The following is a 25241-nucleotide window of genomic DNA, read 5'->3' on the forward strand; positions in this document are numbered from 1 at the left end:
TTACATGTGATGTGCGTACGGTGAATTGAGAACTTCAGATGTACAAGCTGGATTTAGAAAAGGTAGAGGAACCAGAGGTCAAATTGCCAACATCTGCTAGATGATAGAAAAAGCAAGGGAATTAAAAAAAATCTACTTCTGTTTCATTGACCATGCTAACACTTTTGACTGTATGAATCACAACAAACTGTGGAAAATTCTTAAAGAGATGGGAACACCAGACCACCTTATCTTCCTCCCGAAAAACCTGTATGCAAGACAAGAAGCAAGAGTTAGAATTGGATATGGAACAATAGCCTGGTTCAAAATTGGGAAAGGAGTACATCAAGGCTATATATTGTCACCCTGCTTACTTAACTTCTATGCAGAGTACATTGTGAAAAGTGCCAGGCTGGATAAAGCACAAGCTGGAATCAAGATTGCCAGGAGAAATATCAACAACCTCAGATATGCAGATGAAACCTGTCTAATGGTAGAAAGTGAAGAGGAATTAAAGAGCCTTTTAATGAGGGTGCAAGTGCAGAGTGAAAAAGCTGGCTTAAAACTCAACATTCAGAAAGCTAAGATCATCACATCCGGTCCCATCACTTCATGGCAAATAGATGGGGAAACAATAGAAACAGTGACAGATTTTATTTTCTTGGGCTCCAAAATTACTGTGGACAGTGACTTGCAGCCATGAAATTAAAAGACACTCGCTCCTTGGAAGAAAAGCAATGACAAACCTAGACAGCATATTAAAAAGCAGAGACATCACTTTGCTGAAAAAGGTCTGTATAGTCAAAGCTATGGTTTTGCCAGTAGTCGTACAGGATGTGAGAGTTGGACCATAAAGAAGATTGAGCACTGAAGAATTGATGCATTTGAACTATGGTACTAGAGAAGTCTCTTGAGAATTTCTTGGATAGCAAGGAGATCAAACCAGTCAATCCTAAAGGAAATCAACCCTGAATATTCATTGAAAGGACTGATGCTGAAGCTCCAATACTTTGGCCACCTGATGCAAGAGCTGACTCATTTTAAAAGACCCTGATGCCGAGAAAGATTGAAGGCAGGAGGAGAAGGAGGTGACAGAGGATGAGATGGTTGGATGGCATCACCAACTCAATGGACATGGGTTTGGGTGGACTCTGGGAGTTGATGATGGACAGGGAGGCCTGGTGTGCTGTGGTTCACGGGGTCACAAAGAGTCAGACACAACTGAGTGACTGACCTGAACTGAATTGATCCCTCGCTGTCTCTGACCCAGATCACAAATCATGACTCTTCATTTACCTTGGCTGAAAATGTAATGAAACTGTTACTTCTTCATTTGCCATATCCAGTTTTATTTTTATTTTTTTTAATTTTTTATTTATTTATTTTTTTAATTTTAAAATCTTTAACTCTTACATGCGTTCCCAAACATGACCCCCCCTCCCACCTCCCTCCCCACAACATCTCTCTGGGTCATCCCCATGCACCAGCCCCAAGCATGCTGCACCCTACGTCAGACATGGACTGGCGATTCAATTCTTACGTGATAGTATACATGTTAGAATTCCCATTCTCCCAAATCATCCCACCCTCTCCCTCTCCCTCTGAGTCCAAAAAGTCCGTTATACACATCTGTGTCTTTTTTCCTGACTTGCATACAGGGTCGTCATTGCCATCTTCCTAAATTCCATATATATGTGTTAGTATACTGTATTGGTGTTTTTCTTTCTGGCTTACTTCACTCTGTATAATTGGCTCCAGTTTCATCCACTCATCAGAACTGATTCAAATGAATTCTTTTTAACGGCTGAGTAATACTCCATTGTGTATATGTACCACAGCTTTCTTATCCATTCATCTGCTGATGGACATCTAGGTTGTTTCCATGTCCTGGCTATTATAAACAGTGCTGCGATGAACATTGGGGTACATGTGTCTCTTTCAATTCTGGTTTCCTCGGTGTGTATGCCCAGAAGTGGGATTGCAGGGTCATAAGGGAGTTCTATTTGCAATTTTTTAAGGAATCTCCACACTGTTCTCCATAGTGGCTGTACTAGTTTGCATTCCCACCAACAGTGTAGGAGGGTTCCCTTTTCTCCACACCCTCTCCAGCATTTATTGCTTGCAGATTTTTGGATCGCAGCCATTCTGACTGGTGTGAAGTGGTACCTCATTGTGGTTTTGCATATCCAGTTTTAATAACACCTGGCACATGACCCTACACTTCTAAGAGTCAATGGGCAGGAGGGCGACAGTGCATGGGAGTTTTTTCTCCCCTACCCCCAAACAACCCTTCCTTTGTTAAGGACATATGGGTGCTGTGGGGAGTTCTCTGGTGGTCTAGTGGTTAAGACTATGCATTCCCAATGCAGGGAATTGATCCCTGGTTAGGGAACTTGATCCTGCATGCTGAAACTGAGAGCTGGCACAGCCAAATTAAAAAAAACAAAACAAAAACAGAACACTCAATAAAGACTTATGGGTGATGCAGTCGAAAAGTCAAGTTCTCCTGCTTCCAGGTGAAACAGAGAGGTATAAATGTGCCCCGAGGGCCAGTCTTAAGTCTCCCCTCTACAGGATTTTTGTCTTCAGTCACACCATGCTTGGCCTGTCCCCGTTCCTGTCCTTCCCTTACTCCATTAAAAGTTTCCCTGGTGACCACTCACTTGCACAGGAAACTCAACCTCCAGCTGTGCCTCTGGGGAACCAGAAGGCTGATGTTTAACTTGGGTCTTGGCAGAGATGCTTTGTATCGCTGCTTTCCACCACTAGGGGACGACATCACCACATGCGATACAGAGAAAGCCTGTTTGTGGAAAAACCACCTCTATGTTATCAGCAAACTGAAAGGACAAGGAGTTGTGTTGTATCAACTAGTTTGAGACGCAAAAACTAGATCCTGAATCGATTGCTTCCAAAATGTAATTAAAGTCCCACATTGTCATTACTTTCTCACTTTTAACATTTTAAAAGTTTGCTACTCACCTTCCATGAAACAAAGTTTTTTGGGGGGTCATATTCCATTTTTAAGTAGTGAACCAGTTACTATCTAAAGCTTTTAAGATCCTGTTTAAAGCTTTTAAAATTTCTCCACATGACTTCGTGAACGTGAGCAGGAGGCTCCTAAGTTATATTTTCCGATCGACCCTCTCATTGTGTAGTTGTATGAGACGTCTCTGGTCCGTCACGGTTTGATGACTCTTGGGCCCAGCGGGTCTGGGAAGACAACGGTCATAACAATCCTGATGAAGGCACTGACGGAGTGTGGAAGGCCCCACAGGGAGATGAGGATGAATCCCAAGGCTATTACGGCTCCTCAGATGTTTGGCCGACTGGACACAGCGACCAATGACTGGACAGATGGGATTTTTTCTACTCTGTGGAGAAAAACATTAAAAGCTAAAAAAGGTACACTCAAACTCTTTTCTGCTGATTATTCTTTTCTCCTACCAGTTTATCTGCAACTCAGTATTTCTTTTAATTTTCCGTTTTGATCATCCACAGGTGAAAAGTGATTTTCTATTCTTATTATTGGCAGGTGAAAACATCTTCCTCATTTTAGACGGCCCTGTGGATGCCATTTGGATTGAGAACTTAAACTCCGTGTTGGATGACAATAAGACCCTCACGCTGGCCAACGGAGATCGCATCCCCATGGCCCCAACCTGCAAGCTTTTGTTTGAAGTCCACAATATCGAGAACGCCTCTCCAGCCACGGTTTCTAGGATGGGCATGGTGTACATCAGCAGCTCTGCTCTCAGCTGGAAACCAATACTGCAGGTGGGGACTGGAGACCTACAGAAGCGCGTTTAGTGTCTTTCCATGTCTTGCTCTCTTATAAACAGAGATTCCGTTTCTTTGCTGTAGGCGTGGTTGAAGAAGCGTACTACTCAGGAAAATAATGTCTTCCTAACTCTGTATGATAAAATATTTGAGGATGCATATACATATATGAAACTGAACCTCAATCCGAAAATGCAGCTCTTAGAGTGCAACTATATTGTGCAAGTAAGATTTTTTTTTTTTGTACACTCATTACTTAAGATTTGAAATTCCCCCCACCTCCCAGGCACACACTCAGTTGCAGTTTAGAGGTCTCTGAAATGGAAGATTCACAGAGTCCATCAGAATCTTTCTGTGATGTGGCGGTGAAGGGTCTGAGAATTTGGATTCCTATTAAAGATCTTATTGATTCACTTACTGCCATCTTTTCCTGAGCTTCACCTCCCAGGGCGGTATTGTCAGGGGAAGAGGAATGAACTATCTTTCCCATCATTCAAGCTCAGTCTAACCTTCCCAGAAAGAGCGTCCAAAAATGAGAGCAGACAAGATAAATGGAGCTGGTAGTTGTACAGAAAGCACAAGAAGGAGCTGGTGGCGAGCAGGAAAATGTGGGTGGAAGTCTCGGCTTTGCATATTTAGTGTATGTATTAGACAGGGAAAGCCTTGAAGCAGCTCTCCAAGTAGTTTGTAACCTCACGTTTTTCCCCTCTACTCAGTATTCCTTTTAAGTCTTTGGAAGAAACAGAACTAATCGTGAATTTCCCTCTCTCTCTTTTTCCTGTTTCTTTTATACTTGTTTTTTTTAAAGATTTATTTAATTGGAGGATAATTACTTTGCAATTTGATGATGGTTTTTGTCATACAGCAATATGAATTGGCCATAGGTATACATGTGTCCCCTCCATCCTGAACCTCCCTCTCATCTCCCTCCCTACCCTGTCCCTTAGATTTTTCAGAGGCTCTCCTGATTCTAGTCCATAGGTGATTGCTCATTATCCAGTCTAGTGCTCTGATTCTCTGTCAGTGCGAAGGACATCACTCAGGGAGGCTGGGTGGCTTAGATATAATTCACGAAGCTCACAAATCATTGAAATGATTTTATTTTGAAAGACAAAGGATGTCTTACTATAGATACTATTTTTTTTTCTGATGCCATGTGGGAGTTGACAAACCTTTCTTGAAGGGGCAAATAGGCAATGTTCTAGGCTTTGCACAACTTTCCATCCCAACCCCTCAGCTCTACTGTTGCAGTATAGAAGTGGCCAGACAGAATGGATGAGAGTGACTATGTTTCAGAAACACTTCATTTGCTAAGCAAGTTGCTGGCCCCAGGGGCCACAGTGTGCTAAGCCTTACAACATGTTAAAAATAAATAAAATATTTGGTCTATAAAATTTGGAATAACCAAACTTTAGAACCAGAAACTACCTAAGGAAACATCCAGTCTAGGCTTTTTGCTTTTCAGATCAGGAAACTGGGACTCAGAGATGTTATTGGCATGAGTTGGGGGAAGAAGCCACACCTCCACATTCCCAGTTTGGTGTCTTTTCTGTGCAGTTACACAGCCTGCCTAAAGCAGAATGACTTTTCTTCTAAATGCCACTGGCTGTAGGACACTGATCAAACCATAACTGGAGATATATTTGTTTTCTTCTCTCGTTCTCTCCTTCTTTTAAAGTTATTATTATATTTAAATGTTTATTTTAAAATCTAAATATAACACTTAATTTTGTTGTATTTTAAATATTTTCAGTCTCTCAATCTTCTGGAAGGTTTAATCCCCTCCAAAGAAGAAGGTGGCATTTCGTGTGTCGAACATCTTCATAAATTATTTGTGTTTGCTCTGATGTGGAGTATAGGAGCCCTTCTGGAACTGGAAAGCAGAGACAAGCTTGAAGCTTTTATGCGAAGTCATGAAAGCAAGTTAGACTTACCAGAAATACCTAAAGGCTTGACTCAAACCATGTATGAGTTCTATGTTACTGATTATGGTAAGCACAGTGACTTACATCTGAAACAAAATAACATTTTTTTTTAATGGAAAAGAGATAAACTCCATAAAATCTTCTATAGGAAATATTAAGCCAATTGTGAATAACATAATTGCTAATACTATTTTTAAAGTGCATCTATGGAAACAAGACTAGGATTTTGCATATGAGCTGGGAATGGTTATACAGGCTCTTGACCTCCCCTTTTGCAGTTATCTAAGAAAGGCAATGCCAGAGAATGCTCAAATTACCACACAATTGCACTCATCTCACATGCTAGTAAAGTAATGCTCAAAATTCTCCAAGCCAGGCTTTAGCAATACGTGAATCGTGCACTTCCCGATGTTCAAGCTGGTTTTAGAAAAGGCAGAGGAACCAGAGATCAAAGTGTCAACATCCGCTGGATCATGGAAAAAGCAAGAGAGTTCCAGAAAAATATTTATTTCTGCTTTATTGACTATGCCAAAGTCTTTGACTGTGTAGATCACAATACACTGTGGAAAATTCTGAAAGAGATGGGAATACCAGACTACCTGACCTGCCTCTTGAGAAATCTGTATGCAAGTCAGGAAGCAACAGTTAGAACTGGACATGGAACAACAGACTGGTTCCAAATAGGAAAAGGAGTACATCAAGGCTGTATATTGTCACCCTGCTTATTAAACTTATACGCAGAGTGCATCATGAGAAACACTGGGCTGGAAGAAGCCCAAGCTGGAATCAAGATTGCCGGGAGAAATATCAATAACCTCAGATATGCAGATAACACCACCCTTATGGCAGAAAGTGAAGAGGACCTAAAAAGCCTCTTGATGAAAATGAAAGTGGAGAGTGAAAAAGTTGGCTTAAAGCTCAACATTCAGAAAACAAAGATCATGGCATCCAGTCCCATCACTTCTTGGGAAATAGATGGGGAAACAGTGGAAACAGTGTCAGGCTTTATTTTTTGAGGGGCTCCAAAATCACTGCAAATGGTGACCGCAGCCATGAAATTAAAAGACGCTTACTCCTTGGAAGAAAAGTTATGACCAACCTAGATAGCATATTAAAAAGCAGACATTACTTTGCCGACTAAGGTCCGTCTAGTCAAGGCTATGGTTTTCCAGTAGTCATGTATGGATGTGAGAGTTGGCCTGTGAAGAAAGCTGAGCGCCGAAGAATTGATGCTTTTGAACTGTGGTGTTGGAGAAGACTCTTGAGAGTCCCTTGGACTGCAAAGAGATCCAACCAGTCCATTCTGAAGGAGATCAGCCCTGGGATTTCTTTGGAAGGAATGATACTAAAACTGAAACTCAAATACTTTGGCCACCTCATGTGAAGAGTTGACTCATTAGAAAAGACTCTGATGCTGGGAGGGATTGGGGGCAGGAGGAGAAGGGGACGACCCAGGATGAGATGGCTGGATGGCATCACTGACTTAATGGATGTGAGTCTGAGTGAACTCCGGGAGTTGGTGATGAACATGGAGGCTTGGCGTGCTGCGATTTATGGGGTCGCAAAGAGTCGGACACGACTGAGCGACTGAACTGAACTGAACTGAACTGAAGTGAAGTCTAACATAGATAAGTTAGCAGTACCTCTTTTTCTGTTGCTTGAAAAGAAAGGGTAGAAGTATAGAGAACACAGATTCTTCATGATGCAAAGTGTGGTATGCAGTCTTAGAACTTCTTTGTTGGAAACATCAGAATAAGCAGAGAATGAAGCAAGCAGATAAGGACCCTACTTATGTGTAGCAGACTTGGCAATGTCCCATGCTTCAGCCCCCTAACCCGCCATATGTGTCAGGGCCCAGCTTACCTCTCCTTAAAAGAAGCTAATTATGAAATGAATCCTTAAATCTAGATGTTAATTCTCTTGCGATCTAGAGCCAATCCAAAGATGGTTCTTTGGAAAGAGCGGTAAAATTGGTCAATCTCTTACCAGAGATATTAGGGGGAAAAAAGAGAAGATGTAGATTACATGAGCCAGGTAGAGAGAGGAAACATTACTACAGACCCTAAAGATGTTAAAATAAGGAGTGATTGTTAGAAACTATGTTAATGAAAGTACATTTGACAGTGTAGATGCTGGGCGTTTATTCTAGGAGTGGAAGAGTGGATTAACATTTAAAAACCAGTCAGTGGAATTCACTATATTGACATACTAAAAACCAAGCAATTTATATGTCATCTAAATAGATGCAGAAAGTACATTTGACAAAATTTTAACATTCTTCTATGGTAGAAGGATGCTATCAATTTTTCTATGATAAAACTATGGCAAAATTCTCAGGATACTAGAATTAGAAACGTCATCATTATGATAAAGAATATCTTCAAAAGAGCTAAATTATACTGAATGGTGTGCTGCAGTCCATGGAGTCACACAGAATCAGACGTGACTTAGTAACTGAACAAATACTTAATGGTGAAAGACTGAATACTTCCCAGGTTCAGAAACAAGAATATCCTTTCTCACCACTTCTGTTCAGCATTGTACCCGATGTTTTAGCCAGTGCAAAAAGGCAGTGAATAAATAAATACAAACAAACACACAAATGAAATATCTACAAATTGGGAAAAACCAAGTAAATTTCTCTTTACTTGCAGATATTATAACCTCCCTCCAAAATGTTAGAACTAGCATAATGAGTTTAGCAAGGTCACAGAATGAAAGAACAGTATATAATAATAATTTGTATTTCTGTATGCTCACAACAAATTGGAAACTGAAATTTTAATATAGAATTCAAAATAGCATCCAAAAAATGAAATATATAGGGATAAATTTAATGAAATATGTATAAAATTTGTATACTGAAAACTATAAAACTGCTGAGAGAAATTAAAGAAGTCTTGAATAAATAGAAAGATAAATCCAGTTTACAAATCAGAAAATACGGTATTGTTAAGATGTTACTTTCCCTGAACTGATCTATAGACTTAGTGTAATCAAGTGAAAAATCTCAATAGGCTATTTTTTGGTTGAAATTTATAAATGAATTATAAACTTTGATGGAAATGCAAAGAATAACCAAATCAATTTTTAAAAAACAAAGGTGGAACACTATGTCATGATTTCACTAAAGTTAACACCTCTTTAAAAGTTCCTATGAAAATAAAATGAACCATTTTGGCCACAGAATGGAAACAAATATTTGAGAAACATTTATCTGATAAAAGAATTTTATCCAGAATACATAGAGAACTCTTGCAATTCAATAATAACAAGTAGACAGCCAATCTAAATTTTTTTAATGGGCAATAACTTTAAATAGATGCTGTACCAAAGATTTATGAATGGTGAAACAAAGAATATGAAGAGATATTCAACATGATTGGTCATCAGGGAAATGCAAATTAAAATTGCAATGGGGTATCATTTCAAAAGAGCCTCTTGATGAAAGTGAAAGACGAGAGTGAAAAAGTTGGCTTAAAGCTCAACATTCAGAAAACAAAGATCAGGGCATCCAGTCCCATCACTTCATGGCAAATAGATGGGGAAACAGTGGAAACAGTGGCTGACTATTTTGGGGGGCTTCAAAATCACTGCAGATGGTAAGTGCAGCCATGAAATTAAAAGACGCTTACTCCTTGAAAGGAAAGTTATGACCAACCTAGACAGTATATTCAAAAGCAGAGACATTACTTTGCCAACAAAGGTCTGTCTAGTCAAGGCTATGATTTTTCCTGTGGTCATGTATGGATGTGAGAGTTGGACTGTGAAGAAAGCTGAGCGCCAAAGAATTGATGCTTTTGAACTGTGGTGTTGGAGAAGACTCAAGAATGTGGAACAAGTGCAGCTCTCACATCCAGCAGTGTGCCCACTTTGCTAACTACACAGTGGTGCACAAGATGCACCCACTATGGAAACCCTTTAGCCACTAAACTTAAAGCTTAAACATACACAGACCGCAGGACTCCAGAATTTGCAAGGAAAGCTGAGATCAAGGCTGTTCCTCCAATGATGAATATTTGCTTTGCTGCTATCAAATGTGTACTCTTCTTCTCCCTTTCCGTGCATTCGATGTACACAGTTACTTTTCAGGTAAATTTCTGAATCGCAGTTCTTTTGGAAGATCTTTAAAATGGCAGTTAAATTCAAGAATGCAATCAACAATGAGGGTCATTCGTTTAAATGACCACAATACAAACATCTCTGGCCAAGTTTGCATGACTGGCAGCGATGCTGACACCATAGATTGAACGCTGCAGTCCAGAGATGCTAAATGTAAATAAGATACTTTTCTTAGAATTGATGAAATGTACTTATAATACTTATTATAACAATAATGTTGTTGTGTTAGTCGCTCAGTTATGTACAACTCTGCTTCTCTGTCCATGGGATCTTCCAGGCAAGAATACTAGAGTGGGTAGCCATTCTTACCCAGGGCATCTTCCCAACCCAGGGATGGAACCGGGTCTCCTGTATTGCAGGCAAATTCACAGTCTGAGCTGCTAGGGAAGCTAGTGATAGTGACTATAAGTCATGAATCTGGGCATTCTGTTACCTAGTTTTAGGGCCAGGTTTATTTTTTCCATTTCTCATGATAAACATCCTAAGTCTGGTAATCTATTATCCCTGTTTTGGTCTTTCGCATCCTTTTAGTTAATGTGGCTTTCTTACTAGATACTAAACATATCATTGGTTGTAATTCCATTTTAGGTCAGAGCTCTCCAGATAAATAATTAATAAGTTAAATGTGATTTTGTAAAGAGGCAAAACAAATTTAAATTATCAGGTGCCACGTACATTAGCTAAGCAGATAGGTTAACATGTTTTATGAGGATGTTTTAAATGTTTATTTCTGTTGATTGTAGCACTTATATTTTTGTATTCTGAGATAACTTTTGAAGAATGCAGTTTTATTAAGATCCAGTTTAATTATTGTATAGGTGATTGGGAGCATTGGAATAAGAAACTTCAGCCTTATTATTATCCAACTGACAGTATTCCAGAATATTCATCAATTTTGGTTCCAAATGTTGACAATGTTAGAACAAATTTTTTGATAGACACCATTGCAAAACAGCATAAAGTAAGTTTGATAGTTTTGTTGACTGAAAAAAAATGCACAATCTAAAAGCTGAGAGTTATGTTTTATTTGGTGGACATTCTTCAGACTTCAAGTCCAGGACACAGCATCTCAGATAGTGTTCTGATGAGCCAAAGTTTGAGGGGGGAAGTCAGGATATATAGAAATTTTTGTAACCAAAGATCAGGTAGTCGGAACATCATGAAATGATGTTTGTTAATGAAAACAAACTAACAAAAACCCAGGTATCTCAAGTTAAGGAATTTAGCACTTTCCATGTATGGAAAGATACGAGTCTGGACTCACTAAAATCATCCCTTTGATATGTGGGGCTAGTGGCCTGTGTTTTCTCTTTCTTAGATCATTGCAAACCATGTAAGAAATACAACTCTTTTTACAAGCACAAGTGGAGGAAGTAAAGTACGAAGGGCTGGGGGTAGTGTCATTTCAAAGAAACCTGTTTGGCAAATGAACTCCGGTTCCCAAAATACGCTTGAACTCTGCTGATTTTCAGCTTGCTAAGGAAAGTCCCTCCCCTGGTCACGTGACCACTCACCCACGTTTTCTTCCAGTACATTTTCTTCCAGCATGCATTTTACATTTATGTCTTTAATTCAGCTAGCATTTATTTTGATGTAGGTTTAATTCTTAAAAGTAACTAAAACCTACTGTTAATTTATAGAATGAAAGAATGGCTACTAGAACCATAATATGTTTAAAACTAAACATTTTATCACACCTTTTAACGTGATTATCCTACCATTGCAGGCTGTTTTACTCACAGGGGAGCAAGGAACTGCAAAAACTGTAATGATTAAGGCCTATTTGAAAAAATATGACCCAGAAGTACAGTTAGCCAAAAGTCTAAACTTTTCATCTGCCACAGAACCAATGATGTTTCAGGTAAAATCTATCGGTTGCAGTAGTCATTAACTTATTAAATATATTAAGTAGTCGATACATGTATATGCAAATAAAACATTGATATATATAGTTGTCCCTAGGTATCCATGGAGGATTAATGCCAAGACTCCTGGGAGTACTCAATTGCATACAGTGGGTAGTGTTTGCATATAACCTCAGATATCCTCCCATATACTCTGAAATAATCCCTAGATTATTTATAATACCTAATACATGATAATTCTATGTAAATGATTATAAATGCTATGTGAATAGTTTCCATTGTGAGACAAATTCAAGTTTTGCTTTTTGAAACTTGCTGGAATTCCCCCCGCCCCCCCCACCCCGAATACTTTTGATGGAAGTTGGTTGAATCCAAGGACTTGGAAGCCATGAATATGACTGTAGACGTATCTTGAAAGAATCAGTATTGCAGTTGCCATTCAGCTATTTAACCTTCCTAAGTTAAATAGGAAGCCACATTCAAATAGCATGTTTTGGCCAAAAGTGAAGCTGAAGCTGAACACTGGAGTGTCGTTTGATATAAATTAATGATAAACAGTCCAACAACTTATTTTTTAAAGTTCACAGTATTTATTTGAATAATAATATCACCCATTAAATAAATAAGTCAGCTATATTCTACTCTGAAAAGCATGCTCATCATTTTTAGAAATGGATTGAAGTGTAATGCATGAAACAGACCGTTTCCTTTTCTCTAGAGAACAATTGAAAGTTATGTGGACAAGCGGATGGGAAGCACATATGGGCCACCTGGAGGCAGAAAGATGACTGTATTTATTGATGACATTAATATGCCCGTGATTAATGAATGGGGAGATCAGGTATGACTAAAATATCTCATGTAGGTGATATTCAACCGGTATTCTTGGTTATATGTATGGGCTGGTGGCTCAGATGGTAAAGAATCTGCCTGCAGTGCAGGAGACCCAGGTTCCATCCCTGAGTCGGGAAGATCCCCTGGAGGAGGAAATGGCAACATGTCCCAGTATTCTTGCCTGGAGAATTCCATGGACAGAGGAGTCTGGTGGTCTGCAGTCCACAGGGTTGCAAAGAGTCAGATGATACGAGTGGCACTTTCACTTTGACTTGGTTATATATAAAGAGATCAATAACCATCTCTTGATTAAGCCTAGTAATAATTCTCAGTCTTTTTCGACCTCTTGGTAATAGGTGACATTCTCCTTTCTTGAAATCCCTGTATGCTTCTCCCCATGTTCCCTTCTGTCTCTTTGGCTGCTTGATTTCAGTGTATTTTCTGGCTTCTCTCTTCTTTTCCCCAGGGTTTTATCTTTGTTCTCTTATTTCTCACTCTACATACTCTTTTCCAGGAGTATGTGATGTTTCAGTTCAGTTCAGTTCAGTCGCTCAGTCGTGTCCGACTCTTTGCAAACCCATGAATCGCAGCACGCCAGGCCTCCCTGTCCATTACCAACTCCTGGAGTTCACTCAGACTCACATCCATCGAGTTAGTGATGCCATCCAGCCATCTTATCCTCTGTCGTCCCCTTCTCCTCCTGCCCCCAATCCCTCCCAGCATCAGAGTCCTTTCCAATGAGACAACTCTTTGCATGAGGTGGCCAAAGTACTGGAGCTTCAGCTTCAGCATCATTCCTTCCAAAGAAATCCCAGGGCTGATCTCTTCCAGAATGGACTGGTTGGATCTCCTTGCAGTCCAAGGGACTCTCAAAGAGTCTTCTCCAACACCACAGTTCAAAAGCATCAATTCTTCGGCGCTCAGCCTTCTTCACAGTCCAACTCTCACATCCATACATGACCACTGGAAAAACCATAGCCTTGACTAGACAGACCTTTGTTGGCAAAGTAATGTCTCTGCTTTTCAATTAGAAAACACTAAAAAAGAGAGATAGCTCTTTTATACACCACTGACCTATTTGTGATCGTCTATCAACCCCAGATTCACTTTGCTTAGAAGCCCTCACAGATGCTACTGCCTGGGTTCAGCATGTTCCTGGTGGGATCCCCAATGCCTCTCCCCACTGCTGTCCACTGCCTTTTCAGCAACACCCACTGGAGCCCACAGGACTGCTCACATCCCTTCCACCAACATCAGGTGCACCTTTGATGTCACCAGGAGATCAGGACTCCCAGGTCCATCCATGCTCAGCCTGAGACTAATTCCCATCAGTTCTGCTTGGCCCTTCTCTGACCCCATCTCCTACATTCTCTCCTCCTGAAAACCCTCTGTGAGCCCTCAGAGGTCATGGTTCATCCACAAAGTGAAAAGTGAAAGTGTCAGTCGATCAGCTGTGACCCCATGGACTGTAGCCTGCCAAGCTCCTCTGTCCATGGGATCTCCCAGGCAAGAATACTAGAGTGAGTTGCCATTTCTTCCTCCGGGGGATCTTCCTGACCTAGGAATGGAACACAAATCTCCTGCATTGCAAAATTCCCTGAAAATTCAGCTTCTCCTCTGAGCTTTTCCTCACCATTTTGCTCCAATGGGAAACCGAGGATGCTGCTTTCCCTGCATACTTCTCACCTGGATGTGAGGGAGAGGTCCTCGGTTCCCTTGATGCTGTGTCGCCCTCCAACCCCCACAACCCCTCGCTGAAGATTTCAGTCCCTGAATCACTGGTACTCTCTGTCCAGGGCTGCCCCAGGCTCCAGGGTCATTTTCATAGTGTGTACAATATGTCATAGCACAGAGACTCGCACGTCAGAGGACCTTGCACATAGTTTAATGCTCTGCTCTGATTGTCTTGAAATTCCTAATAATGATTTTTGAACAGAGACACTGCATTTTCATTTTGACCTGGGCCCCACAAATTACAAAGCCAGTCCTGCTTGTCATAATTCTCAGTGATGCCAGCCTTTATCTTGGCCTCTTAGTTCCTTGACCTGGACTCGCCTATAATCATGTCTTCCACTCTGTCTGAATCACTGGTTGATGCAGTCATACCCTACACCTTGTCATTATCAATAACTGTCATCCCTTCATTATCTCAATTTCAAGCCTTTTATTCTCTGATCACTATGTCCACACTCTATAGATCATTTCCTCTACTACAGATGGCCATCATCCAAAAAAAAAAAAAAATCTACAAACAGTAAATGGTGGAAAGGGTGTGGAGAAAAGGGAACATTCTTACACTTTTGGTGGGAGTGTAAAGAGGTACAGCCATTATGGAGAGTGGTATGGAGGGTCCTTTAAAAACTAAAAATAGAACTACCGTATGATCCAGAAATCCCACGGCTGGGCATCAACCACTGCTGATGGAGCCATCAAACATCGACCAGATGGAGCCGTCAACCACTGTTCCTACCGTCATCAAACTCTCCTTCATTTCTTCTCATTTCCTCACTTTCTTCCTTCCCCCAGCTATAATTCCATGATCTATCGTTATAATCACGGGAGCATAAACCCTCTACTCATCTGTGAAAGCCTTAACCATGTTAAATTCTCATTAAACCTTTTTGCTCACTGCCTACCTGCACCTTTGCAGTTATACTTAGCTGGAGAAACACACACGATATTGGTTTCACTTTAAATCATGTTTATGGACCTCTGCTAAGCTCTTGGTGCTGCCCAGCAATGGCACCGCACGTTTCATGTTGTGTGTCTTTATCCTGTCTGTTCCGGTCCTGGCATTTACTTTTAGGCTCCTGTCTTTTTCTCAGACCTTGGACACCTTCGTTTCCTTGCCCTCAGCTGATCACAGAAGTCCCGCAGTCTTCTTCCTATTCCACGGAGAACACATTGATTTTTGTTCCCTTTTGTTTTCTTTACTATCCGTTTACTGCAGTCAATTTCTGTGTTTTAGTGGTTACCCTTGACAGTACATCCTGCATACATAATCTGAAATAAAGAAAATCTAGCCCTTCTTTCCCATTTTGTATATCCAGTGACCTTTGAACACTTTCCTTTCCTTTATCTTTCTTCTGATTTATCCTTTTATTGTTGACTTGTATTTTAAGTCTATATCTCAATTTGTGTTACCATAAATTGTATTGTTAGCCATTATATTGTGTAATGCCAGTTTTATTTTTATAGGAGTGTAGTTGATTTGCAAGGCTGTGTTAGTTCAGGCGTTCAGCAAAGTGAATCAGTTATACATAGATCCACTCTTTTGTAGATCCTTATCCCACATAGGTCATTACAGAGTACTGTGTGGGGTTTCCTGTGCTATACAGTAAGTCCTTATTATCGATTATATTTGTGTTAGTGTGTGTATGTTAATCCCAGTCTCCCAGTTTATCCCTCCCCTCCCCACATTTCCCTTCTGGTAACCATAAGCTGGTTTTCTACATCTATGACTCTGTTTCTGTTTTGTGAATAAGTTCATGTGTATATATTTTTTAGATTCCACATATAAGCGATATCGTCACATTTGTCTTTTTCTGTCTGGCTTGCTTAGTTGGACAGTCTCTACATCTATCCATGTTTCTGCAAATGGCATTATTTTGTTCCTTTTGTGACTGAGTAATATCCCATTGTATATGTGTTCCATATCTTTATCCATTCCTCTGTCAATGGACATTTAGGTCACTTCCATGTCCTGGCTATTGTAAGTAGTGCTGCAGTGAACACTGGGCTACATGTATCTTTTTGAGTTATGGTTTTCTCCAGATAGATGCCCAGGGGTGGGATTGTTGGATCATGTGGTAGTTCTATTTTTGACTTTTTAAGGAACTTCCATACTGTTCTCCATAGTGGCTGTACCTCTTTATATTCCCACCAACAGTTTAAGAGTGTTCCCTTTTCTCCACACTCTCTCCACCATTTGTTGTTTATAGATTTTTTGATGATGGCCATTCTGACCCGTGTAAGATGATACCTCATTGTAGTTTTGATTCATTTCCCCTAATAATTGGTGATGTTGAGCATCTTATCATTTGTTTTTTGACTATCTGTATCTCTATTTTCAAAGCAAGCTCTCATGAGACATTATTTTTACTGTTCCTTTTTTAAGATGTAAAAAAATGCTTATTATTTATTTACTTTTGGCTGTGTTGGGTCTTCATTGCTGCAAGTGCTTTTCTCTAGCTGTGATGAGCTGCTGCTGCTGCTGCTGCTAAGTTGCTTTAGTCGTGTCCGACTCTGTGTGACCCCATAGACGGCAGCTCACCAGGCTCCCCTGCCCCTGGGATTCTCCAGGCAAGAACACTGGAGTGGGTTGCCATTTCCCTCTCCAATGCATGCAAGTGAAAAGTGAAAGTGAAGACTCTTAGTCGTGTCCGACTCTTTGCGACCCCATAGACTGCAGCCCACCAGGCTCCTCCATCTATGGGATTTTCTAGGCAAGACTACTGGAGTGGGGTGCCATCGCCTTCTCCGTGATGAGCAGGGGCTACTTTCTAGCTATGGTACGTGGGCTTCTCGTTGCAATGGCTTCTCTTGTCGCGGGGCACAGGCTCTAGGGCAGGCAGGCGTCCATGGCTGCACCATGTGGGCTCAGTAGTTGCAGCTCCTGGATTCTAGGACACAGGCTCAGTAGTTGTGGTGCACGGGCTTAGTTTTTCCACAGCACGTGTCATCTTCCTGGACCAGGGATCAAACCCATGTCTCCTCCATTGGCAGATTCTTTACTGCTGAGCCGCCAGGGAAGCCCTACTGATTTTTATATTCACTCTTTGTTTGCCTTACTCATTTCATTACCGCTTTTTTCACTCTTTATTCATTTTTATTCCTGGGCCTCCCATCTGATATCATGTTTCTTCTACTTTTAGAACTTCCTTAGGAGAAAATCTTTTAATGACAAACTTTTGTTTTGTTTGTTTTTGGAGGTTTTTTTTTTTTTTTTTTTTTTTTTTGCCTACGAAAGTCTTTATTTTCGAGATTGGCAGTTATTTTCTTTCATCACTTTAAATATATGATTTCTGCCTTCTGTTTTCCTTGTTGCTGTTGAGATGTCAACTACCACTTAATCACGGTACCTCTGAAGTAGGTCTGCCTTTTTTCTCTTGCCACCTTACTTTCCTATAATTTTTTTTCTTTTTTGAATGATGTTCCTTGGTGTAGATTTATTTGTGTTTATTTGCTTGGGATTTATTGGAACTCACCAATCTGTGGATTTGTCTCTTTTATCACTTCTAGAACATTTTTATTCTTCTCTCTGCAAATATTGCCTCTGCCTCACTTACTTTCCCCTCTTATCACACTCCCAGTGTGTATTAGATTTTCTCCTTTGCCCTCTATGTTTCTGTACTTCTTTTCTGTACATCTTAACCTTTTCTCTGCCCAATACTTATCGTCTAGATAATTTCTCCTCTTCTACCATCCATCTCACTGATGTTCTTCTCCGCTTTGTCCACTCTGCTGTCAGATTCATCCACCAAGTTTTAATTTCAGTTGCTGTCTGGTTCTTTTTTCTTTCAAATATGTTATCACTTTTTACAGTTTTTACTCCTTGCATCCATTTTCAAAGCATTGCCTATTTCTTTCAACACGTTGAGCACAGTTGCTTTGAAGCCTGTGTCTGTTAATATCACCATCTGAAGTCTATAGCGTCTGTTTCTGTTCTCTTGTGTTTCAGTAGCTCTTATTTATGTTCAAAGTGTCTTGTTTTCTGCCTCTTTGACTGCTTCCAAAGTCATTGCCCTTGAGAAATTACCTGTGGCTGTTTCTTAAAGCTTCAGATGAATGTGCCCTCAACTGGACAGGTTTTGCGTTTTCTTCTGTCAGATTCTTAAATGCTTATTCAGCCGGGATCACCTCAAAGAAAGGTTAATATTTGAACGTCTCTGGCCCATTTAGGCTATGCACACTCATGGTGCAAGTCTGAGCTAGTGTCGCTCTGAGGCTGCAACCTCCCAGGGAGACTTTGTTGTTCTTTTTCTTTCCCTTTTCCCCTCCCATTCAGCAGAGATCCTGGTCAGATAAGCCTTTCACCAGTTCCTATAAGGTGAGGAGAGAGGGAAGCGTATTTAGTTATCTAAAAGATGAAGAACTCCTGAATTCAGATTTTTAAAAAATCCAATCAGGAATATCTAGTTGGATGTCCAACTTAACATGTCCAAAATGAAATTCCCGTTACTCCCCAAACCTGCTCCTACAATAGTCTTCTCCATCTCAAGATATAGCAGCTTCACATTCAGCCTGTCTTCAAACTATACGGAAGTCTTGACCACTACTCATCACTCCATTGCTAAAGCCTGGTGCAAGCTGCCATCTCTCTTCTTGATTATAACACACATCTCCTCATTGTCTCCCCATTTCCCTTGCGCCTCTCAAGCTATCTGCCTATCAGTAACCAATTAAAACACATGTCAGATTCTGACACACTCCTCTGCTCAAAATTCTCCCATGAGACAGGTAGCATATAAACGCCAAAATCCTCCCTGTGATCCAAAGACCCTACTCTGATCTCATCTTCCCATGTATCTCCTCCAGCCACATTTACTGATTCTTATACACACGGAATGTAACATTTACTCAGAGCCTCTTCATCTGCTGTTTCCTCTGCCTGGAATGCCTTACCCCTAGATATCTGAATGGTTAGCTTTCTCACTTCCTACGAGTTTTTGGTTCTATGTCTTGTGAGATGAAGCCTTTCCTGCTTCCACGTTCAGCTGCACCATGAGCACTGCCTGTTTCCTTTCTCTGCTCATTTTCTCTAAAGGGCTTATAACATAGCTATATAGATATATATTCATGCATACATACAGGTGTGTGCATGTATGTTTTGTCTCCACCACAAGAAGGTATGTTTCATGAAGACGGGGATTTTTGTCTATATTTCAACAGGGTCAGACACAGAGTAGCCATTCATTAAATGTTAAGTGAAAGAGTGTTGTATTTGAAGGGCTTGTACGTCATCTGTTCCGAGATGCCCAGTAGGAATTTGGATGTACAAGTGCGGAGTTTGGAAGAGAATCTGAAGCTAGAGTTATAGAGTTGAGATTCTTTAGGATGTGCAGTTGAGATAGAAACAGAAAAGAAATAGAGAAGAGCCAAGGATGGGAACCTGTATAAAGATTACAGTTCAGGGATGAGTGGAGAAGAATGTCTTGGAAAGTGATCCAGGGTCTCAAGATGAGCCTGGGAAGAACCAAACCTCTAGAACTAAGAGAGGAAAAAAACTCAATACAGAGGGAATGTTAGCAGTGGTATAGGTTGTAGAGAAGAAAGCTGAGGACATAAAATCCAATACCAGAACAGTTAGGAGTAAAAGTATCCCATAATCTGATTTGAGGTACTTTGAAAAGTTGAATGTGAAATGTGAAAGATATCTGTAGTAAAACTTTTAACTTTGAGAACTCTTGTAATTGTACCAAATATTCTCTAACTCCTTTATCTAGATTTATCAATGTGGTAAAGAGTGCATTGGATTTGCACCAGGCATATGGTTTAGAGTTCGTGGGTGGTACAATGTAAGTTAAATTGCCTTGAAGGCAACATTCACAAACACTTCATTGATAAGAGTGAGCATTTTTTTATGATCTCATCTATACTGTTTTATAGGAAATTTGGAGAAAAAATGGTAGCGGTGTGTTGCTAAAATATTACTGTTTAAAATTCCAGATAACTAATGAGATTGTGCGACAGATGATGGAAATGGAAGGAATGTACAGCTTGGATAAGCCTGGAGATTTCACCACTATCGTTGATGTACAGCTCATAGCAGCAATGATCCATCCTGGAGGTGGTCGAAACGATATTCCGCAACGTTTAAAAAGACAATTTACTGTGTTTAATTGCACATTGCCTTCAAACACTTCAATAGACAAAATTTTTGGTATGACAGTTCTTGGTGTTTAATTTTTTATTGCATTATATAATGGACATAAACCATGCAAAACCTTACTTAAGAGATAAAAAGTCTCAGTGTGAGGTAGGATTAAGTATCTGAAATGGACAACTAAATACCAGGAACTAAATACTAAGAAGAATCATGTTTATAGCCTGTTGTAAGACTCAGGAATATTTAGAAATAGCCTTGTTTAAGGTTAGCTTTAGAGATAAGCAGACCTTTGTGTTTGGTTTTCTTGACATGATTAATCAGAGAAATTTGAGCTAATGAATGATAGCACATTGATCATGGATTAGCAATATAATACACCAAGTCAAATGTAGCACATTGCTATGTTAGTGAAAATGATATATTCTTTGGAGTATACCCTTACATTCTTTATTAAAGTATATGGTTCTTTTAAACATAATTCTTTCAAACATAATTATAATTCTTTTAAACATTTACAAACACAGAAGACATCTACGCACCAGAGTTTTGTCATTGTTTTTGCCAAAACAAAATCATATGATATACATTTCCTATTTAACTTGAAATTTTCTTTGATAATGTATAATGAACATCTTTTCAGGTCAGTAGTTATTAATCTAACTCATACTTTTTTAAAATTTGAAAATGACATTTTGACACTAAATTTAGGCTCACACAAACTATTCCATAACAATTACATACATGAAGACGTATAAGAGAGACTGACCCATGCATATGTGGTCATTAGTTGCTTGACATAGCAAGTACTATAGGTGAGAAAAGAAAATTTTCAGTAAATGGGGCTGGAATATTTAGTAATTCTTCTGTGAAAATAATGGAAATTGGACCCCTACCTCACACCAAGCATTACAGTCAATAGAGAAGTTTTGAAGATTTAAATATAGAAGGTAAAGCTGTAAAACATTTGGAAAAAATATTGGAAAATATCTGAATGATCTCTGGGTAGGAAAGAACTCAAATGAGACTCAGAAAGCATAGACCATAAAGGAAGAAAATGATAAATTTGACTAAAATGAAGAGTTTTTGTTCATTCAAAAAGCAACATTAAGAGTATTAATAAAATAAAGACAAGTCCCAAAATGGAAGAAAAAAATTTCAACATGTAACAAAGCAAAAGACTTAGTAATCTGAATACTTTGAAAATTTCTATGCCTCAGTCAGATAAAAAGCAAACATCCTAATATAAATATGGACCAAAAGTCAGGCACTTTAAGAAAACAAAATGACCAATAAGCAAATGGTACACATTGGAAATATGAACGTTTAAAACACCAGGAGAAAGCCGTTTATAATCACTAGATTTGCAAAAATGAAGAATTCTGACCAAAATATCAGGCATCGGTGAAAATGTGAAGCAAGTGAGACTCCCCCCTGCTGGTGGGAGTATACATTGCCACAAGCTCTTGATAATGACTGGACGTTATTACTGGCCGTAGAATGTGTGCACACCCACCGCCGTTCCACTTCCAAGAATATGCCAGTTCATCAGTTTCTTCCTTTATGGTGATGCTTTCGGAATCTCATGTGAGAAGTCCTTTCCTACCTAGAGGTCATATAGATATTTGCCTATGTTTCCTTCCAAATGTTACATTTGTCTTCCATATTTGAGTCCTTAATCCGTCTGTAGTTGATTTTACACATGTACGCCAGAAGACTTACACAAGAAGGTTCATAGAATAGTGTTCATGACAGCAAAAACCGTGTAGTAACCCAAATGTGTATCAACAGTGAAGTCAGATAAATACATTGTGGTGTGGGCATACATGTTGTGCTCTGCAGCTGTGAATGTGAGCAAACTCAGCTACATGCAACAACATTAAGGGGAAAAAGCAAGTCACAGAGGAGCCTATAACATAATTCCATTAAATTGAATTTCAAAAATTAAAGGTAAAAGAAAGGGGTTGAAGTTCAAGAAAATAAGTGGCAGAGCTGTTTTGGGGAAAGCGAGTTGCTGATTCTCACAAAGTCAAAGCAGTGGGCTGCCTCTGGAGGGAAGAGGGATTGGCCTAAAGAGACTTCTGATGTGCCGGGGCACCCCCAAGTCTAGTGGTCTGTATGTGAGTGTTTGCTTACTTGTTAAACTATTTTGTACAGTCTTTGATATGGTTAATATTGAAAATGAGATACAGAAACACACTAGAAGCAGGCTCAGAGAAGTGAAATAATTGCCCAGTTATGTGGTGCTGATCCTGCTCTCTGGGGCTTCCAAGTGGCATTAGTGGTAAAGAACCCACCTTCCAATGCAGGAGATTCAGGTTCGATCCCTGGGTTAGGAAGATCCCTTGGAGGGGGGCATGGCAACCCACTCCAGTATTCTTGCCTGGAGAATCCCATGGACAGAGGAGCCCGGCAGGCTACAGTCCATAGGGTCACAAAGAGTTGGACACAACTGAAGTGACTTAGCACACACACATGATCCTGTTTTCTGATTCCTGATCCCATACATCTTATATAACACATTTTTGCCACAGGAAGCTAAAAATGTAGAATCAGAGGACTTCAGAAAGCAAAGAGGCCTTATAGGTGTCTAGCAAAGCCAACCATGATTTTGGACCATTTCATGTTCCCTTAGGGCTGCCCTTCTTTGGTCTATGTGAGCAAAGCCCAGTTTCTTGGGCTGCCCCGCCCTTTGCAAACCTGCTACGTGTCTCTGGGCAGATATTCATACTCATTTTCCTCTGAAAATACCATGCTCGGTACTGAACATAAAGCTCAACACTGAGTCTCACTGGCACGAAGTAGGGTTAAATCTGTTTTTGCAGTCTAACATCAAACGCATTTGGAGACTTTAGAAATGGTCTGTAGACGTACAACACAGTCGTTCTTGAGGGTGATCATGTCAGACTGTCACTGGGCTGGGTGTTTCCTAGGAACCATTACATCACCACTCAGGCCAGGGTGTTGCTGACTGCAGGTCAGGAGATGGGGGTCCTGACATTCTACTAATGTCAACAACCAGTTCATGTGACCTGGAACATTTTGCTTTACTTATCTGTACCTGCTCTCCTCAACTATAAGGCGAGGAAATAGTTCTTTTTTTATTATTATTATTATTTTTTACTTTACAATACTGTATTGGTTTTGCCATACATTGACATGAATCCACCACGGGTGTACATAAGTTCCCAATCCTGAAACCCCTCCCGCCACCCTCCCCATATCATCTCTCTGGGTCATCCCAGTGCACCAGCCCCAAGCGTCCTGTATCCTGTATCAAACCTAGACTGGCTTCTAGCTCTTCTGCTCTTCAGTGTGAAGGCTGCTTTACGGGTTCCAGAGCCAAGTTTCCTTTAGGTCCAAATCTTAGATTCACCCACGTACAAGCTGGGTGATCTTGGATAAGTTAGTAAACTCATATTAAAATGAGAATAATAACACCCTCTGTGTCCATCCATGTTGTTGCAAATGGCAAGTCATGTCAGACAGAGAAAGACAAATACCTATGGTCTCACTTATATGTGGACTCTGGGAAATAAAACAAATTAGCAAACAAAACAAAATAGAAATGGACTCCTGGATACAGAGATCAACTTGGTGGTTGCCAGAAGGGATAAGAACGGAAGGATTAGTGAAATAGGTGAAGGGGATTCAGAGGTACAAACTTTCAGTTATAAAATAAATTGGTCCTAGGGATATAATATACAGAAATATAGTCAATAATATAGAAATAGTTTTTCATGGTGACAGATGGTTATTAGGCTTACTGTAGTGATCATTTCTTTAACTGAGGTATAATTGATTTACAATGTTGCATTAGTTCCAGTTGTACAGCAAAGTGATTCAGTTGTACATACATATATATCCTTTTTTTTCAGATTCTTTCCCCTTATAGGTTATTACAAAATGTTGAGTATAGTTCTCTGTGCTATACAGTGGGTCCTTGTTCATTATCTATTTCGTATATAATGGTGCTAAGTCGCTTCAGTCATGTCCAACTCTGTACAACCCCATAGACGGCAGCCCACCAGGCTCCCCCGTCCCTGGGATTCTCCAGGCAAGAACACTGGAGTGGGTTGCCGTTTCCTTCTCCAATGCATGAAAGTGAAAAGTGAAAGTGAAGTCACTCAGTCGTGTCCGACTCTTAGCGACCCATGGACTGCATCCTACCAGGCTCCTCCATCCATGGGATTTTCCAGGCAAGAGTACTGGAGTGGGGTGCCATCATATATAGTAGTAATGTGTATATGGTAATCCCAGACTCCTAGTTTATCCCTCTCTTTTCCCTTTGGAAACCTTATTTTCTATGTGTGTGGGTCTGTTTTGTAAGTCCATCTGTATTATTATAATTATTTTTTTAGATTCCACGTATAAGAGATATCATGTTTGTCTTTGTTTGAGTGTGATCATCTCTAGGTCCATCCATGTTGCTGCAGATGGCATTATTTCATTCGTTTTGATGGCTGAGCGGTATTCCATTGTACATATGTACCACGTCTTTAGCTGTTCATCTGTCAATGGACATTTAGATTGCTTCCGTGTCTTGGCTATTGTCAGTAGTGCTACAGTGAACACTGGGTGCATGTATCCCTTCACATTATGGTTTTCTCCAGATATATGCTCAGGACATGGGTAGCTGGATCATATGGTAGCTCTGCTTTCAGTTTTTAAAGGAACCTCCATACTGTTCTCCATAGTGGACGTACCAGTTTACACTCCCAGCAAGTGTAAGAGGGCTGCTTTTCCTCTACGCCCTCTATAGCATTTATTGTTGGTGGACTTTTTCATAACGGCCATTCTGACCTGTGTGATGATTTAAATGTTGAACCACTATGTTGCACACCTGAAAATGCCAGAATAGTGTGTGTTGACTATATTTCAATAAAAAATAAGTAAAATGGGAATAATAAT

At 40.0% G+C, this 25241-nt stretch overlaps 1 protein-coding gene across 1 annotated transcript in view; it reads left to right on the forward strand.

Annotated features, from left to right (window-relative positions):
- Window positions 1–25241, forward strand: part of DNAH8 (dynein axonemal heavy chain 8) — a 339200-nt gene that overhangs the window by 164228 nt on the left and 149731 nt on the right. Inside the window, exons 50-57 of the mRNA XM_060403159.1 lie at window positions 3138–3384; window positions 3515–3756; window positions 3844–3984; window positions 5513–5750; window positions 10625–10767; window positions 11533–11667; window positions 12390–12512; window positions 20174–20387. Of these exons, the coding sequence (XP_060259142.1) occupies window positions 3138–3384; window positions 3515–3756; window positions 3844–3984; window positions 5513–5750; window positions 10625–10767; window positions 11533–11667; window positions 12390–12512; window positions 20174–20387 (1483 nt within the window). The remainder of the gene's footprint in view (window positions 1–3137; window positions 3385–3514; window positions 3757–3843; window positions 3985–5512; window positions 5751–10624; window positions 10768–11532; window positions 11668–12389; window positions 12513–20173; window positions 20388–25241) is intronic.

This window comes from Ovis aries, chromosome 20 (genome assembly GCF_016772045.2).
Source record: "Ovis aries strain OAR_USU_Benz2616 breed Rambouillet chromosome 20, ARS-UI_Ramb_v3.0, whole genome shotgun sequence".
Taxonomy (NCBI): domain Eukaryota; kingdom Metazoa; phylum Chordata; class Mammalia; order Artiodactyla; family Bovidae; genus Ovis; species Ovis aries.